Consider the following 18,842-nt stretch of genomic DNA (forward strand, 5'->3'; position numbering starts at 1 on the left):
ATATGCTGGCCCACCATAAAGAAATGTACTAGTATCATTCCTGCAGCTGCAAAACACATGAAGCCACAGAGCAGTATTTTATTCTGAAGGTTGGCAGACTTTTAAAGAAATCATTTGATATAAAAAAATAAATACATTTACATAGTGGGTTTCTGGCATCTAGACCTAAAAAGGCAACTGGCAGTTACAATGGAGGGATGCAGTCCTGTCGATTTGTCTTCTCATCTACTGCTGTAGTTGGGAAGCCTCAGAGCACCCCTTCCATTCCAAACAAGCAGCACGCAATAGGTCACAAGTGCCACCGAGAACAGCTGCTCGACATTCACGTAACTGGTGACTTTTTAAAGCATTCTGAGCCAAAGTAGAAAAGCATTGTTCCAAAAATCTCAAATGGCAATGGCAATTAAACTCTGCAGACGGTATAAGCAGGAAAACGTTCGATTGCACATAAATCAGGTTTTAAAAATACCCCACCCCCACACACACAATTTGACCCAATTTCACCAAACACAGTGTTTTAAGGGGATCAAAAGCAGGCCTGGAATTCTTAAGCTATGACGTCTGTATATGCCCCAAGCACTTCCAAAAAAAAAAAAAAAAAAAAAAAAAAAAAAAAAAAAAGGGAAAAAAAAAAAAGAAAGACTTCAGTACCTTACTGTGTCTAAGCTCCACATCTTCTTCCCCATAATCTGTAACCTCCCCAGCTTCTTCTACGTGATTGAGAGAGAGTTTGGGGATTTTAATTTTCTTCTGCATCACACTGTTCTCAAGGTCAGTTTTGTCCTCTAAAATGTATATTAAAAATAAAATTTTGTTACATTAATCAGTGTTCTTACTTCCAAATACTACATGACTTAGGCAAGACCAGTTAAAAAAAACAGAACCAAAAACTTCCCATGCTTCAATCCCCTCATGCTATGATCAAATTATCCATGGTATAACTCAACTGATGCCCACTAGCAATTCTAGAGTTTCAACAGGGGATCAATCTGGCCAAACACAAGAATAAATACTGTAAAATGCCAAGCTAAATTCATGTGAGTGATCAAAAGTGTCAATGAGTAGCTTGTACTATCACAAAAACAAGAGTTAAAGACGCTGTAAATAAAACGATTTCCTAAAAACGATCTGTATTGCTCTAAATTATATTTACCAACAGTACTTTCATATTCATAACCAGTTGCCGCAGTTCAAACCCTGCTTTGGTTTAAAGTGAAAATAAACTTGGTAATTCATCCTATACTCTACCATCATCTGTCAGCAGTACAGATCTATTTGCACACACGGCAGATTCTGCTGTTCTGCAAAGTGCAGGGCTGGAAAAGGGGATGCTGCAGGATAAGTTGAAAGGGCATCACAGAAAAGTTGTGTATAGACCAAAGCTGCAACAAAATTACTATACTACACCTGCTTCATTAGTTGACGGTACTAATTATTTTCATTTAGATACACAAAGCCAATGAATGGTTATATTAATCTTTGAATCTCATTTAAAAACTGAAGCAAAATATTTTCAAGACTGAAACATTCTAACATACCTCAGAACCAAGCATTTCAAAACATTATTCTCAAAATAACTTGGATATATTTTAATATTACTGAAAAGGTGCAGATGGGACAGGGAATCAAGAGTACAGTCTCCCCAAATGTGCCTGTGATCCGTAAAACTCCTGCAGAGCAGACAAGGTCTTAAAAGATTCACAAGCTTGGCTACCTGTTCAAGACATTGACAAGGAGAAATGCATTTAAACTCTAAACTGTTGTCTTTGTACATTGAAAGCTTATGAATAAGAAAACATTTTGAATCTTCTTATCCACCTGCAAACTGTATTTCACAAAGTGTCCCATGAATATTTTTGGAAGTGCCAATGAGGATGGCATTTCTGAGTGCTCTAGTTGCATTGACTTTTGCTTTCTCAAATTAGCGTCTCTCCACAGGACCTCAAAATGGTTCGTGTTGACAGTGTAGGAAAGGGAAACAAAGGTAAATCACTGTTTAATGAGGAGCAAGGCATTCATTAGAAATGAATTACACAGATGAATGCAATTCATTTTGTTACAGATAGAAATGGATCTCTTGTAGGCAAATGGTGATATTACAGCCCAAGGCTATGTAAAGAGAATAGGCACAGAACATGCAGAATAAGACATTAGACAACCTGAAATGAAATGCAGATGGTAGCAATAAATACTAAGACAGATGCAGAAAGAAACAGATAAACAACAAAAAACAACTAGGCTTATTTTAGATCATTCTCCATTCCCCAGAGCACCACGGATGCTTATCCCAGTAAAACAAAAAGGCAATCCAACTGTTTCAGTTTTGAAAAATAAACCCCTATGTTTTCATTTATCTACAAAACGTCAGTTCATCAGAAAAGTGAGATAACCCAATTCTACTGTCAGAGAGAAGAGAAGAAAATACGGGAGCCCTTCCTAGAAAAAATAAAAATGTACAGACTAAAGGACAGACCGATAGGTATTGGTATCTTCTTGGAAGGACAGAAATTTAAGAATAAATACAGCCATACTGAATGGGGAAAAAAGCCACCAAACCCACCCATCAACTTTTTCTGTGACTATGTATTTTGGGGTATCTGATAGACTGAGGAATCCTTTACTAAAATATGTTCTCACAGTTCTTTAGACGACAAGCAGCACATAGATACTGCAGAGCCAGATTCTCTAGACTGCTTTGCCAACTCATGTTCCACAGAACATGCAGATGAACTCCTCCTACATTTAAAGAATGCAGATCAGTTTCTATGCTCTGAAATAACCCTTGGCCTCACGACAAGATGGACACAATCCAATTACTTCACATAGTTAAAAAAACCTGTCTGTTGGCAACTAGCTGAGGTCACCAGTAGCCAGAACTCCATGCAAACTAGAAACAGACACTAGCCTTCCTTCCCATGGCCAGGGAAAAGCAAGCCTTGACACACTCATGGAAGGGGGTCACAGAGGAGTAAGCGAACGCGCAGACTACAGTGGAAGTCAGGAAATCCTTTCTGATGAATAAACCAACATTAAAATAAAAAATTTGGAAGAACAGAAATATTTATCTGTTGATTTTAGCTTTTTAAGTCAATTCATAAATGTTAAGAGCAAATTTTACAGACTGAACAACAGAAATGAAAGAAAACAGTTTGGGGTCAAAGAAAACAATGCGCATCAATGGAACTCTTCATTCTCTACACTCCCAAATTCTCAGTTTGCCTATGAAATTTATGTTTGCAAAACTTCACTGGTGGACTGCAGGTAAATGTTTGTTTATATACCTCCTTACAAATGCTCTAGTTTGTACATTATTGGTATGTAACTATCAACACTGTTCTCTTTCATGTTTGGCAAATCTCTTCATTTGACTTTTTGATTTTACTGCTTACCCTGTAAATAAACCAGTAAGTTGAAGAAAGGAACTCTTTTATCCCCATACCAAATTTGAAGAAACAATGGTGAAAATGAGTTTGTATAAGTTATAGCTCAGGAAATTTCAGTCAATGAACAATTAACTTTATGTTCCTCCGCCTTCCAACAACAATATATGTAATATTTTCTTACATATGCTCTGCTCTTTGTAGGCCTACTTATTATGCCTGACACAATTCATCCAGTGTGTTGAATATGAAAAGGCCTTTTGTTTTTCTTTCTTTTTTTTTTAAAAAAAAAGCATTTCTAACCTCTGCCGTCTTCTGCATTAGCTGCAGATAGAACCAGAAAAATCTCATTCTGAATTTGAGACTAATGCTGGAGTACTGGCTCTTGTTCTGTAAATATTAAAGGAATTTGGGAAGGGGGGGGGGGGGGGGGGGGGGGAGGAGGGGTAAGAGAAACATGCATTTAGAGCAGTTCTTAGGACTCTCCCTGTCTGCTGTTGTGCCAGCCTACAAAAGAGAGGTACAAAAGAAGAACCCAGCAAAAAGCAAAACACACATGATCTTGAGCTGCAGGAAAACCAAGATACCAACCGAACAGCTGGACAAGATGCAATAGGCCTAAAGCTACAGAGCATGCCAGGACAGAGAGAAGGGCAGCCCTGGAAACAGTGTGGCTCAGCGCCTGGCTTTGTAATAAACCCAATCATCTGTCTGGACTTTGTCCCTAGTCATTTAAACCTTGCTACAAGTTAAAAATTACACCTTTCCTTAAGTGCCCATGATCAGCTTGTCATAAAGTGGTGCCTATTCTTTTTCCTATATATGGAATAAGCGGTTCAGTGATACCAGCTATTGAGAACTAGCGCTTAACACACCTAATTAGGTACTTGTAACAAAATATGCAGGGTAGAAGAATACAAAAATACAATACAAGAACAGGCAGCATTGATTCTCTCTGTTCTTTAAGAGCGAACATTCTGGAAGACACATGTAAATTAGGAAAAATTGCTTTTGTGCACAGCAGCCATAATGCCACACAGAGAACACACTACTCCGTGATTCAATGCACAGGATAAAGCATGCTGGAATAACTGTGCTCCAGGAAAAGGTCAGACTTGAAGCAATCTTGCCAGTCAACGCCACAAGGTATGGGGCTCAAGAGCCAGCGCACATGACAGCATCCCTCCCCACACAGCCACCTACCAAAGCTTTTGGGTAGTATGAAGACAGCGAACTGCTGAGAAATTTCAGAGTGGCTGGGAAGACACTTGGCCTCAGCAGTGATGAAAGAAAGAAAACCCAAAAAAGCAACCTTGCATTAGAGAATCTGTATCAACTAGCAAAGGATAAACTGTTCCTGGAATGTCTTCTTCAGTCAGGCCTTGGTTTCAGTGTCAGGATGAGTGGATCCAGGCAAAAAGGTAAAAGATTTAAGTCTAGAGCAGCAGAGAACTGAAGCAGACAAAGCGACTAACAGGGCAGGAAGCAAGTTGGTTAAATTCAAGGAGAAACGTGTTAGTGCTCTAAAATTGAAAACCCTATCACGGGATGTATAAAAAAACCTATGGAAATCGCAGAGTCTCCTTAAAACATCTCTTACTTGCTAATTTAGAAAGACTGAACAAACTAATCCGTTCAAAAAGTAGTTCAAATGCTGATTTTTTTTTCCACCTTTGGAGTAAAAGCTGGAAAAATAGAGGAAGAGAACTCTACACTCCAAATGGATGAGGGATGGCAGGTCTGGGATCAGTCCAAATAAGGGGCTTGGCAATGCTATAAATCTTACAGTAATAAAATGAAAGAACTTGAAGCAAAATTCACCCTTCCCCTAAGCTTTCAAAAAAATTCCACCCCTTGTGAAAAATGATATACTGACAGATGAAAAAATTTACCATCGCCCTTCCCATTTCCAGGCATATATCCAACACATATGGACAACACCTGTAAAAGATTCCCCACACACTGCTGCACTGAACTGCTTTGCTACTGATTTAGCCAGGTTCCTTCTACAGAGCAGATAACATCACCTGCCTGCCTCAGCAGGTTGTGGATCAATTACAGTTCATAAAGTAAAAGACACTTAAGAACCAAAGCAAAAAACCCACAATCAAAGGTATACTTGGGGTTTCAAAGCAAATACACCCACCAGGTACAACAGGGCACGGAGTGCTACTTAAACACAAATTAAAAATAACCAATATTGCTATGACTGAGAAGGAAAACAGCATGATAATACCAAAGAAAAATGAAACAAAAAAAAAACCAAAAAGCCATCTAGTTTATTTGAAACTGGAAAAAAAAACAATTATAAATTACTTCCCTAGCTAACTGAATACAAACATTAAAGAAGGACTTCAACAGGAAGAACAGAAGAGATTTCAGAAAAATGTACCAATCCTGCAGGATCAGATTCAGGATACAGAGGAAGAAAACCTTGCCTCATCTAAAACATCTCTGAGCTAGTAGTACACCGGGATTAAGACCATTACCGAAGAAGAAAAAACTCAGAATGACAGTGACAGACAACACACAACAACGAACAGCAGCAGAAATACAAAAGTTATTTGAAGAGGACAGGTGCCGCCAAACTTGATGCAGCTAAAAGGAAGGAGTGTGTGCAAAAGAGAGGTCAATGAGGTGCTGGCACAGTCAATTCAGGCTTTGGATACTATAATTTACTATATTGTTTTGCATTTTTTTGCAGACTAGAGGAGAGCTTTTTTGGAAGGACAGAGAATAAGAGGATTACAGAAATAAAACACATGGCACAGTGAAAACACTACCTGAAATATATTTAGTTAAACAAATTTAAGTGAGAAAAGTTAAGAATAAAAATGCAGAGCTGAGAGTTGCCATCATCTGGGCCAGTATCACTCCCAAAAATTTAAGAACCAAGTAGTCCTGCAACACTTCTCCAGAAAGAAAATGACAGTAATATACAAACAGGTGACTAGAAGAATGTCTTCAGAGCAAAAAGAGTGAGCAAAGAAGTCAGGGAAGAACAGTGTACCACGGAACACTGAGACAGCCAGGACCAGTAAGCACGTGAAGGTGAAGACATGCTCTTAAGGAACCGGCCAAAAAGGCTGTTAAATCTTGTGAATTTCAATTAAGTGTAAAGAATAGGAAACGGAGTGAAAATAATTCTTAATCAAATTGGGAAAAGGCAAGATAGAAAGGTCTTAAACTACTGCTTGACAAGTTTTAGAGATGATGGGTAAGAAGGATGATGTGCCAGAAGCCCGTGTCAAGACTGCTCACTGATGATGGAGAGAAAGCCACATCTGTTTTGTACAAAGGCACTAAAGAAGGAACAGAAAGATTAAGGAGCTGAACTCCTACAAAAGCAGAGGACAGATCTGTAGTCAAATTTCTAATTCACATGAAAACGTTCAAATATTTTGTAACATTCTCCTTTTGCACGCATTCACTTATCAGCAGACTGTTCACATTCACTATCTGAGTATAAGCCCAGATACGTCAAACCTGTGCTGCAAGAAAAACTTAAATAACCTAAATATATGTTCTTTCTTAACTTCCATTATTAATATGAAATACATTTATTAATTCAAAAGCTAATACAGAGTCTCTTCAAAAATAATTAACCAAAAGTAACATGGCTCAAAACTAATACAGCTACAAATAATTATTGTTCTTTTATTCTTTGTCAGAAACTCTTCCTTCCATTTAACTTTTACTGGTATTAGAAGAACACTTGGCTGCAGTAGAAACTGATGGAGCTGGATGATCAAATACAGACAAGACATTACACTGAGAAACAGGAAATCATGCTCTTTACAAGACTGAGGACAGTGTTAATCCTGGATCCAATATTTGCTTAAATACTGACCATGAATAACAACCTTTGCATCTTACTGTCCCCATCTACCCCACTGAAGTGTTGTGCAGATTTGTGAATATTTGTACAATACTCCGAACATGTCAAACACAAAGGATTATAGCTATTATGGAACAACTCTCTTAATCCTTCCTGAAACAAATACAATACAATATTGCCATTAAATTAAAAAGAAGAAACCTTGAAAACAAGTAGGATGTTAAAATGCTATCCTTCAAATATTTCCTCTGTACCTACATATGAAACTGAACTATGGGAATTATGTTTCAAAAATTTGAACATGATAAATATTTCACAAAAAGCTATTTATAATAAATGCTATTTCTTTCTTCAAAAGTTCAAAAGTTCATTTAAAAAGATCATCAATCTCAATGACAGCTACAATTTGCCTATTTGGCTGCCCTGACCAGTCGGTCTGTATCATGCTGTAAAATTATATTAGGACCAATCCCTGATTATGACTGCATGATCACAAAGGCCACAAAGCCATACAGATGTTGCCTACCAGCTATTCAGCAGATAATGCAGCAGCCTACTGGGAACACTCCAGGAAGCTTCCACAACTCTGCCCAAGGAATGAGCTTGCTATGGAAACAGTGGGTAGATTTATGCATTTTTTAGTTTATATACAAAAATTACAGTGTGGTTCAGCCTCTACTATTTTTAAAGAGTTCCTTTAAAAATAACAAATAAGTGACTGACTGGTACTTAGGTAGTCCACTGAAAAAAAAGTTTTACTGTTAAATTATGAAAAAAATCCCCTTAACTTACATTTTTCCCCTTTTCACTCCCCTGCAAATTTTAGCGTATTTTAATTAGTGTTAGTTACCATAGCTACCACAACCATACTGTCTTTGAAGTCAATTTTATTAAAACTCTGAAAGTCATACTTTTACTGTAGTGTACTTATACAACATGTACAAGCCTAACTGCTGTAAGTGGTGCAATATATATACTAAGATCAAGAAAAAAACAAGTGTAGATCACTCGTATGTCTTTATGCCATCAAAATAAATAAATGACTTCTGACTATTAGGTGAAGCAAAAAGCAAATGTAACTGAGGAACAAACAGGTTGGTTAAGAAGGGTTTAAGACAAAAAAAAACCCACCCCAAAACCCCACATACTTCCAGAAGAAGCACAGTGACACAGGAAAAGAGAAAATTAAATATAAGGGTAAAATCTTGCACAGATAAATCCAACCTTTTTGGTTTTTACTGGCATTTTATCCTGCTGATGACATATAACCATCACAACTATCATAAGGGTTACTCCAAGCCACTACTTACCAGCTACAGTTTTAGAAGTTCCAAAATTTTAGTGTTGCTGCCATACAAGCTCTGTGCGAATGTGCCATATTAAGACTACAACAGTGAACAAACATAAAAGATTAAAAAAAAAAAAACAAAACCAAAATCGTGCCTCTGTATAAGCCCTTCATATCTCAGAACGTTCCTACTGTAGAATTTAGAAGGGGAAAAAAACCCTCCACCCTTCATCTTAAACAAGTTAAAAATAAAACAGAAATGGATCAAACACAAAACGAGTGTGAAAATTAAATATTCTTTATGAATACTGCCACTCTCGTAGTCAGGACTATATTTGAGTGTGATGTAGTTTTTCTGTAACACAAAATGACTGGGTGGATCTCTGCATACAGCCAGACCTTTCACCTGATGAAAAGGCAACACAACAGTAGCATGCCAGTTAAGTACCTGACAAAGTAGGCCATACACCTTAAGTATCACCGCAGGAAGTTAAAAAAAAATTATTTTATTTTCTTTTAAATCCTAATGTGAACAGAATTACTTCACCACTGCTTAACCTGCTGGGCTTACTTTCTCTCAGTGACCACAGAGGGCTGTTGACATGGCAAGACCTGATGCACAGGTATGGCAGAGAGAGAGCACAGTTAGGAAAAGTTGGATTTGCTGCTCAAAGGCACCGACACACAAGCTCGTCTGCAGGTACTCCAGAACTATCCCAGGAAAAAAAATATCAAACAAGAGTCTGTGAGGAACCATTACCACTACAGGAAGGCTTCCTGCAGCACTTCTTTACTCAAGGCAACAACTTAGGATCACCCAAGAAGCAGCTGCAGGTGTTTTGATTTTTTCCCTGGTGCCATTTCTCCCCAGGTCCCTGTCATACAACACATGAGTTCTGTATCACGAGAGGGGTTAGACATAGAGCTTTCTAGGAACAGTTAGCAAACATTGTCCCTCCCACAATAGTTCATTAGGTCTACAGACTGCCCTGGGAAAGGAAGTGTGACATGTGGACTACATATGAACATGGGATGCAGCAATGGTACACAGCGGCCACAGCTATGACCTACTCTATGTCTGTCAACTCCCCAGGCTGTCTGAATAGCACAAGGAGGAGAAGAATGCACATAGAAGCACAAGACTACAGAAATACCAATAAAAACTTTAAGTTAAATGTTATACAACTAGACAACTTCCTACATTTTGTACATTCTTCACATAATCTAAGATCTCATCTTGTAAATTTTCACCTATTCCAGCACCTGACAAAGGGTCTTTCCTCCATTAGCTATCCATACCGAAGAAGCTTGCTTCAACTTCTTAGTGTGTATCCACTCTCAATCTTAGCCAAAACTCAGTCCTAGAATTATGTAATTTAAAATTGTTCTGGGAACAGAGAATTTACATCTTTCTGAAATGCACAGCAGATTATCTCACCATAAGCTTTTAGTATGAAGTGGACTGTAACATTTTACAAAAGGGCAAGAAAGAATATGGATGCACACAGGTAGGGAATCGCTGTGAGAGTCTGATGGAGCTGCATTTGTTACAGTTGTGTGGGTGAGAAATGTTGAAGGCAGAAGCTAGAGAAAACAATTATTTACTGTAGCCAAGAAAGAATGCTTCCAATTAGGAGATAGTCACTATTAACTTGCTAGCAAATATAGCCTGCAGTAGTGAACTTTAAACCTGAGCCTCAGTTCATTCCAACTAATACTCTTTAATATCACTTTGCAAGCAAGAAAAGGCTCCAACAGGGTTGTCTAAGGATCATGCTAGCTACTATATGGTACATTCGATTATAGGCAAAATTCTGCTAGTGTCTACACTGGACAAGTGTGAAAAAGTTGCAAGTGGCACACATGTTTCAAGAAGAGGGACCAGAAAAACAACTTTTCAGCATTTTGAAGAGAGGACAGAAAAGAAGAGAAAAGGAAGGGTGTGGATGATCAGAAAGACAGACTCAAACTCTTCCTGAAAAGCTCTCTACTATTTTTGTATTCTTAACAAGACAGACCAGTTACCATGCCACCTCAAAAAACGGCTGTATGGTGAAACTCTAGTCTGCTGAGCTATATTATCCTTTCAAGAGGTAAATACAATTATTCCTTTATTACTACATAACATCAGTTACCTGTTAAACAAATGTTGAACTTGTTAAGGCACAAAACGCTCATTTTAACATGCCTTCTATGGCTCAAAGGTCTAGAACTGTCTTAGGGGTTAACCTTTCTGGTTTGAGCAGTAGTCTTTGAAGAACTTCAAAAAGTCAAAGGTTCCCAGACCAATACATACCACCGCTATCAGCAGTTCCCAACCATATGCACACAGTCTGCTGTAACACTACTACAAAGTACTTCTTACTGCAGTGTTCAAAAGAAGACGGTATTTATCTTCTCAACATACCAAGTCTAACACAATTGCTTGAGGCTTGAGCATGCCTACCACACTTCCCTTTTTTTTTGTTGTTTTTTTTTCTTTCAGAATTTGTGACACCTTTACATCAGTGCCCTCTCCGCTGCAGCAACAGTAACATTCCTCCAGCCATCCAACCTCAGCACAAAGGATCAAGTAATTGCTTCTAGACTTTCTCAAAGGAGGCCAGTTGTTCCATGAACTCTTTACACAACCAATGTGCCATTAAAACTTTGAACTATGGCCATGAACATGTACTTATCTCTGTATGAACTAGTTTACAAAGGTAAAAGTTTGAAAAGCATCTAAATTTCTTAAAACACAATAGGAAAGGAAAATGCTTTTCAAAAGAAAAAATTATTACTCTAATATGGGTCTTCCTCTGCTCCTTTTTTTTGGGTGACTGGAAAGGAAAACCAAGTGGATCTGATTCTCAGACTGTGATTACCTCCCACTGTATGGACAGTGTTTGATCATGAAAATACATGTAAATAGGTGCAACGCTGCTTACTTGAGAAGCCGTGTAAATCAGTGTAAGAAAACTGTGTGTCATTCAAACTGTGAAATAATACTGTGCAGGCTCAAAAATAGGTGACATTTTTTCCCCCTTGTCCTTTTTTGTTGTTTAACTTGATTTCTGTACCATGACTTTGATCCTGAAGCCTGCTCCTAATGGGGAATCCTTGGTCCAAACTGTAAATACTTGAAGTCACTGACATACTGATTCATGCAGGTAAAGGCTTCCTTCCAAAAAATTCAAAATCAACTACGTATATTTTACATATAAAAGCAACTGTATACACATTATTTACCTTACTACTAAAGTAGGCTGGAATCCTTTAGAATGAAAAGTTCTATACTAGTATTTGAAAAGTTACTGCAGACCTCCAAAATTTTAAAACTAAAGAAGCAGTTTGCATAACATCAGACTCGTGATGTTAGCCATAAAAGTTGTCATAATTTGTAAAAACAGAGCTGGTCATTATAAACCAAAAATTGTGCTAAGATGCCTTCATGTAAGATCAACTTGCCTGCCCAAGGTTTTTAACCATAATAAAAACAAAACCAATATTAAAATTCTGCAGAGAAAGTGACAACTTTGAAAGTAAGTAAACCTTTGTATACAACATATGTTTAATGCAGTTATGGTGTTTTTACATGGTGCAGGGTGGAAAGAAGCACAGAAGTAAGAAATCTTTGGTGTTCAGCTGAAAAGTTTTCCAAGCATGTATATTACAGATATAATCGGATATATTGAGATGTGACAGATGTAATAAAGATAGTTGTATGTTTCTTTGAGTTCCTGGCTCAGCAGGAGAATTTCCTGTAGAAATTAAAATCTCTGGGGAGCAATTAGTGCAAATCACTAATACAGGTAACAACTCTTGTTCTCTGGAGGAAACAGCATATACTAGTTTCTTCTGGTTCAAGAGATGAAACAAAGGGAAACTGTACAGAAGAGCACTTCTCTTAAGTATGTACAGATGCTGCCTGGCACAAGGGAATTGACAAGGTAGGTGTGCTTTCTGATGGAAAACTGAGGCAACCTGATAGGCTCGATGTGTGGGCAAAATGCCTATGACTAAGTATTTGTCTGAAACACTTTAGTTATGTCAAGATGAACAGGAGGAACAGAGAGGGCACTGCTGCTGGAGTTCCCCAGTGAGAAAGAGAAAGGTGAAGTCTACTTGGGATGCCTCTGAGAAGAGGCCAAGCAAATCCTGAACACTGACACCACAGTCTTCCATGGATGTATCACGCAACTTCCCAGAAATACTTCGTATACCAATTCTCCTCTGCTACAGAAAGGACAGACAAAACACAGGCTGGCACAGGACAACAAAAACTTCGCAGGAGAATCCACTCTGGTAGGCTATCTTATTAGCTCTCCTAAACTCCTGGAGTTGTAAATATTCAGAAATTGGAAAAGCTTTACAGGGAAACACCAGACATGGTTGCCTGTTTCTTGTTCTTTCCAGGCATCCCTTTGTGGCAGTTACTGTTAACAAGACAATGGTAAAAGTCACTGTGAGTCAGGGACCAAAGGGACCACCACCACCAGGCTGAAATGGTTTAAAGAATAAAATTAAGAAAAATACTAGTTTCATGTGACACACCAAGTTACTGTTTAGAGATGAAAACACAGAGTTGCTTTCTCAGAACTCAACACTGGACAGTGGGTATTTTTAAGCCCACTCCGTAATTGTGGAAACAGACATAACCAGGGTCTCTCCTCAACTGGAAAAGTCAGGATCAGAATGCCATGTCCTCTTTGCCACCCAGATTGACATTTCATATGGTCACTGTCATCTTTCAAAAGCCTACTGGGCCAGTCCACACCAGCCAGCAACTTGGTGCAAACAACAAACTTCCCCCTCTATGTCAACTGTGCCCATGGCAGCATGCTTGCTGCGGCTGCAAGGAAACATGCCGCCAAAGCGTCGTGAGTCGGGGACACACGTTGCAGAAACACTCTCTTACAAGGGCTGAGCTCATTCAAACGGCCCAAATACGAGTTTATTTCTTAATATACGCCTTAATTGGTCCCCTTAGCTAAAAGGATATTCGTAAGTTAAACATGAAACAAACCAAACGTAGCAAAACCAAGCTTAACAAGCGTGCTATCTAAAGGTCTGGTTCCAGTACTGCCTTCCAATTTGTGAAGTCACTTAAACCAACAGAGTGGATATAAACCAGTACCTCTCTAATTTGGCAACATGCTGCCGGCCTGCAAAGGTATATAAATGACTCCATGCGCTATAAATACTCTGTGTACGAAACCTTAACTTTTTTTTTTTTTCTTTTGAAGTTGGTGATTTCGCCCCCGCCGCTGTGTAAGGCCGGGCCCCACCGGGGCTGCCGGGGCCTGGGGCAGCGCTGGGGTGGGGGGCGACCCCGCCGGGGGGCACGCAGGAGCGGGGGCGGCCCGGCGCGGCTGGACCCCCCACACCGCCCCCAGCGAGCCCTGCCCGGGCCCGGGGCCGCCCAGCCCCCCAGTGGGGCGGGGGGCGCACACACCCCCATCCCCCCGCGATCTCCGTCCTCCCGCCTCACCGCGGCCCCCCGCCCGCCATGTGCCGCCCGGGCTCCGAGCATGTGTCGGCGCGATGCCGCCCCCTCCCCTCCCCCCTCTCCCTCAGTCCCCCCCCCTCAGCGGGGTGGGGGCGTCAATTGGGGCTTCCCCCGGCCCGGCCCCCCGCCCCTTCCCCGCGGACCGGCCCGGCCCGGCCTCACCTGCCAGCGCCAGGATCTGGGCCTTGTGGAGCAGCAGGCGGTCGCCCCACTCTCCGGGGCTCTCGTCGTCCTCCTCCGCCTCCTCGGGGTTGCGGTACACCGTGTAGACCTTCTGGTTGTCGAAGTCGAGCTGGGACGTGGGGCTGAAGTCCTGCACGCAGGAGACGGGCAGCGCGTAGCAGACGTTGTCCTCCAGGAACCGCACAAAGGCGTACATGGTGCGGCGGGCGGGCGGGGCGGCCGCGCCGGTCCCGCGCTCCCCGCTCTGTTATTGTTCCTCAAAATCCGCCTCTGCGCTCGGCTGAGCTCGCCTGGCCGCGCCGCCAGCCGGGCGGCCGCCAGCTCCGGGCAGGCACGAGCAATCCAACGCGGAGCGCCGCGAGTCGGGCTGCCGAGCGGCGAGGGGCGGGCGGGGGCCGGGGGCCGGGTGGCGGCGGCGGGCCGCGGGAGGAGCAGCCCCCGCCCGGCTCCCCCGCCTCGGCCCGCCCGGGCCCATGCGGGAACACCCCTTCCGGCGGCCCGGGCGTGTCCCGGCCCTTCCGCGGGGCGCGGGTTCGCCTCGGCCGGCTGCCCGGCAGGCCCGGGCCTGCCCCCCGCGCCCCGGCCTCGCACCTCCCCGCGCAGGCTGCGGGGTCGGGCGGGTGGCGAGGGACGGCTCCCGGGCCTCGGCCTCGCCTCGCCGACCGGCGGGCTAGCAGGGCCCTGGCGCAGGCGCCTGCCCTGCGGGCGGCGCCCCCCGGTGAAGGCCCCGGGAAGCACTCTTCCCAAGCTGAAAACTCCTTATTCCTGCTCCAGAGAAACAGGCCCTGGCCCGGTTCTGTGGAGGCGACATGCAGGGAGCTCTGCGTGGAGGCCGGGGCAGTGCTGGCAGGCGCAGGGAGAAGGGACCCCTGAGTGGCTGTGGCTGTGTGAGGAGAGCAGAACAGATCCTTCTTGGCCCAACAGCACAGCACGGCCACACGGCCACCTGCCAGCCATCAACGGAATCTGAGCGTTGGGGTTTACATGAAGGTCTTAAGGGTGACGCAGAACCACCTGCACCAAATGGCAGTGTCCAGTGCTGATCCCTGGAGGAACAGAAGGCTTCCCGCCCTCCCCCAGAACAGCACAGATTGTTGAGAAGTTCTGTGCAGGTGTGTAAGAACAAGGGGTTGCAACTGTGCCAAATCCCCCATATTTTGGTGGGACTTACATACTAGGTATGGACATTTTGAACTTCCTGGATAAAAAAGAATAATGTGGCAACATTGCTGGTGGTTCACAGCAAACTCTTAGCCACGCTTCTCATGCTGGTCTTAACCAGTCAGTCTTAGGAACATAATAACAATACGTGGAAAATTATTTAAAAGCAAGAAATAAATCACAGAATGAGCAATAAAGAGTAAGAGAGGTGCATCACTGGTTTTCAGTTTGCAAACAGCCAACACAACATGAAGCCAAAATACATTCTCTTTTCTGGCATTTGCAGTACTGTCTGTACCCATTATATTGAGTTTAACCACGCTGAACTTGTTTTTCATAGTTATCTTTTATAGACTTCGTACATGGGAACAGACCACAAGCTGGAAAACCTGAAGTAAAGTTTTGACTAAGCACTGGCATGGGTTACCCTGAGAGCCTGTGGAGTTTCCATCCTTGGAGATAACTCAAAAGCCATCTACATGGGCATGGTCCTGGGCAGCCTGCTCCCAATGGCCCTGCCTAAGCAGGAAGCTAGACAAGATGACCTCCTGAGGTCCCTTCCAACCTCAGCCATTCTGCGAAAGTATCAGAAACTTACAGTTATGCCCAGCAGAAGTCTGTCTGTCCCTTAAGCAACACATGAAAACATGAATACATATAGGTATAGTTAAGCTGATGTAGGTATTTCAGTAACAAGCTGTAAACTTCCTGTACAGTAATGGCAGCTTTATTATTTTAGCAATTACAGAGTTTTGCAAATACTTCAGTTTAAGATTGGGAATTTAAATGGCAGTACTTTATGTTAACAATAAAGTATTGCCAGGCTGGTATGTAATTACAGGCAAATATAAGTCTGCTACAAAGTATGGATGACAAATGTATTCTAGTAGCTAGGCTGCAAGGGAAATAAAATTCCAGCAAAGATTGTGTTGCTGATCAAACAATAACAGCTGTAGTGCTCCTGTCTCCTCTACCTTGTGTTACAATGGAGGGAGCTGCAGAAAGACAATAGGACAGACTGATAGCTGGAATTACTCCGTGGACACTGTTAAAATTATGTGAAGGGCAATTTTGTCTCACCAAGTTTAGTAGCTAGTGAGGGATTCAGTACACTGACTTACCAGGATTGTATTTCCTCCGCAGCTGAATTCTATTAGCAACATCTAAGACTGCTGTCGAGGGAAAGGAACACAGGAAAATGGAGAAACTGAAAATAACAGAGGAAATTAAGAGAAGCTAAGGACTCAAAAATTAGGTTGACTCGGAAAAGGAAAGATGTCTTCAGGTAGCAAGGAGGCCTGTGTTATTTATCCCAATGAAAGAAAACTGAAAGAATTCATGTGAAGGAAACAAGGTTGTAGTGGTTTTTTTGTTTGTTTGGGTTGGTGGTTTGGGGTTTTTTTTTGGTTTATTTTGGTTTTAAAGGAACACTCTAAATGGTATTTGCAACATTTTACATTTGAAGGTCCAATTACAGCAAAGATCTTTGTATCAGCAGCAAAGAAAATGTCTAAAATCCTTCAGAAAGGCTGTTTCACAGTTCTCCACTGAAGGACATTTTTGGAAACAGATTAAGGGTTGGGATGATAAATGCGTGTTTACACTTGGTCCCTATTACACATGCTGAGCCAGAAGGCATTATAATGCTGAGAAATTAATAATGATCCCATACATTTCTCTTCTGCTTACAAGGAATAGTGTTAATTTCTGGCTTTAAAGTCTATAAATAATCTGCACCGGTTAGCTGTGAAACTGAGAAAAAGATCCATTTAAGCACAGAATGAAAGACAAGTATTGCCACTCCTTACTTTTGGAACTTTCCTATTTCTACTAATAGTTGGCCAGCTGTTTTAACACTGAGGTTAGCTTGAGGTTTAAAGACATAGAGCTATTTTAAAGGTGTGGGTTTTAAAACTCATTGTTAAGGGAATTACTGGATCCTCACCAGATTTAAACCCTCTAGCAAGTCCAGTCTTCTAGAAACAACACAACCCTGCTGAGAAGTAGATTGTCATACTTTCAAACTACAAATGAAGCCTCAGCCTAAAAAGTAATAGTGTCACTCTAAGAGTCAGGAAACCACAAAGCACAGTCCCAGCCAACCCTTGTGGGACTCCTGAGTGGCTGTTTCTTGGAACACCACCTATATTTTGCTGCTGTTATTTTTCTTGAAAAGTAAAAATAAAAGCATTAAAGCAAAAGCTGATGCCTGCTGTTTTGATGTGCACTCTGTTTCCACTTTAAAGATACAAAATGAAAAGCTAATAGTACCAATAATAGTTACGCAGGTGCTAAATCTCTTTCACAGCAAAACATTAAAATTAAGCTCGTCAGTCACATTACTTCCATGCTTAATACCAAATCCTCAATGCAAACCATATCAATTTTAAATCTACTGATGAAGAAATTCCCATTTTCTTTTACCATTCAAGTGGAGGTGCTTCACTACTACCTGACTACTCAGCAATAACAGTACACTGGACTAGCACTAGGAATCCCTATGCATTCAATACACAGCTAAGAAAACTATTGTTTTCTTGTGAATTTATCTCCCAAGTAGTGCATTTATTACACAGTTGGTTTAAAGCTGTTTCAAGTATACCCTGAAGAAAAGCTGTATTAACTATTTTTTTTTTTTAGGTAACACTGTATTTTAACGATGTCATTTAAAGTCATAAAGCTTAAAGAATAACTCAAATAACAATGCACAAGAACTGAAGACTGTTCAAAGGTTTATGTATGTACAGGCACACAATCTACTCACAATCTGGTTAATTTTTACCAAGAATATGATCAATATGGTGGTCAGAAGATACTTCCATTCCATAGTATTTCATTTTTTGTCTTATGGTGAAGTGCAAGATAAAGTAATTTCCAGGTATAAATGAATCTTTCTCTGAACAAAGTCATATACAGCTTCTAGATGTTTTGAGAGGGAGAGGGTGGTTGCAAGGGGGGAATTTGCTAGCTAAACAGAGCAGAACAGACATTCCAGAGGGTTGTTCCCCTTTGGATTTTTAAATACTTTTTAACTCTGAAGACACTGTTGCCACATTCTGCTTTCAGCATCATAATGATTACATATAAAATACAAACAAACAAAAAAGAGGTCTGGTTCCTGTATGATCCTAGAAGATGGATGAGAAAATATTTGTGTCCACATATAATTTCTGAAACACTCCAATACCAAGAGAATAGTATGGGAACCTAGATTACATAGATACATTCTTAAGATTTAATCTTTTGAAATCTATGGCATTAAACCATCCTCAGAAGGGGAAGGGCATCACTGCAAAGCTATTTAATCCCAATTCCTGAGAGTGATCTAACCTTCCTTGGGGCTGAGGATAATACTCAATCATCTTTTACATTAAACTCTCATGTCCTAGCAGAATATTCTTTCAAAGAAATGAAACCTAAGGAACACTTTATGGATCCATTCACATAGGAGACACTTATTTCCCAGCTGGTATATTCTGTAGCATGAAAAGGTAATGATTAAGC

The 18,842-nt window shown here is 41.1% G+C and overlaps 1 protein-coding gene across 6 annotated transcripts in view; it reads right to left on the reverse strand.

Annotated features, from left to right (window-relative positions):
• The window catches only part of LOC121095490 (BEN domain-containing protein 5), a 964,914-nt gene that overhangs the window by 371,716 nt on the left and 574,356 nt on the right, over nucleotides 1-18,842 (reverse strand). For 3 of the 6 annotated variants that reach the window (XM_040610378.1, XM_040610379.1, XM_040610377.1), the window contains exon 7: nucleotides 652-785. The exons of 1 other annotated variant lie outside the window; for it this stretch is intronic. In XM_040610378.1, the coding sequence (XP_040466312.1) occupies nucleotides 652-785 (134 nt within the window). Of the gene's footprint in view, nucleotides 1-651; nucleotides 786-14,156; nucleotides 14,815-18,842 lie in introns of those variants that run through there. 2 more of the 6 variants (XM_040610381.1, XM_040610382.1) reach the window with 2 other exon arrangements.

The sequence above is a fragment of the Falco naumanni genome, chromosome 11 (assembly GCF_017639655.2).
Source record: "Falco naumanni isolate bFalNau1 chromosome 11, bFalNau1.pat, whole genome shotgun sequence".
NCBI lineage: Eukaryota > Metazoa > Chordata > Aves > Falconiformes > Falconidae > Falco > Falco naumanni.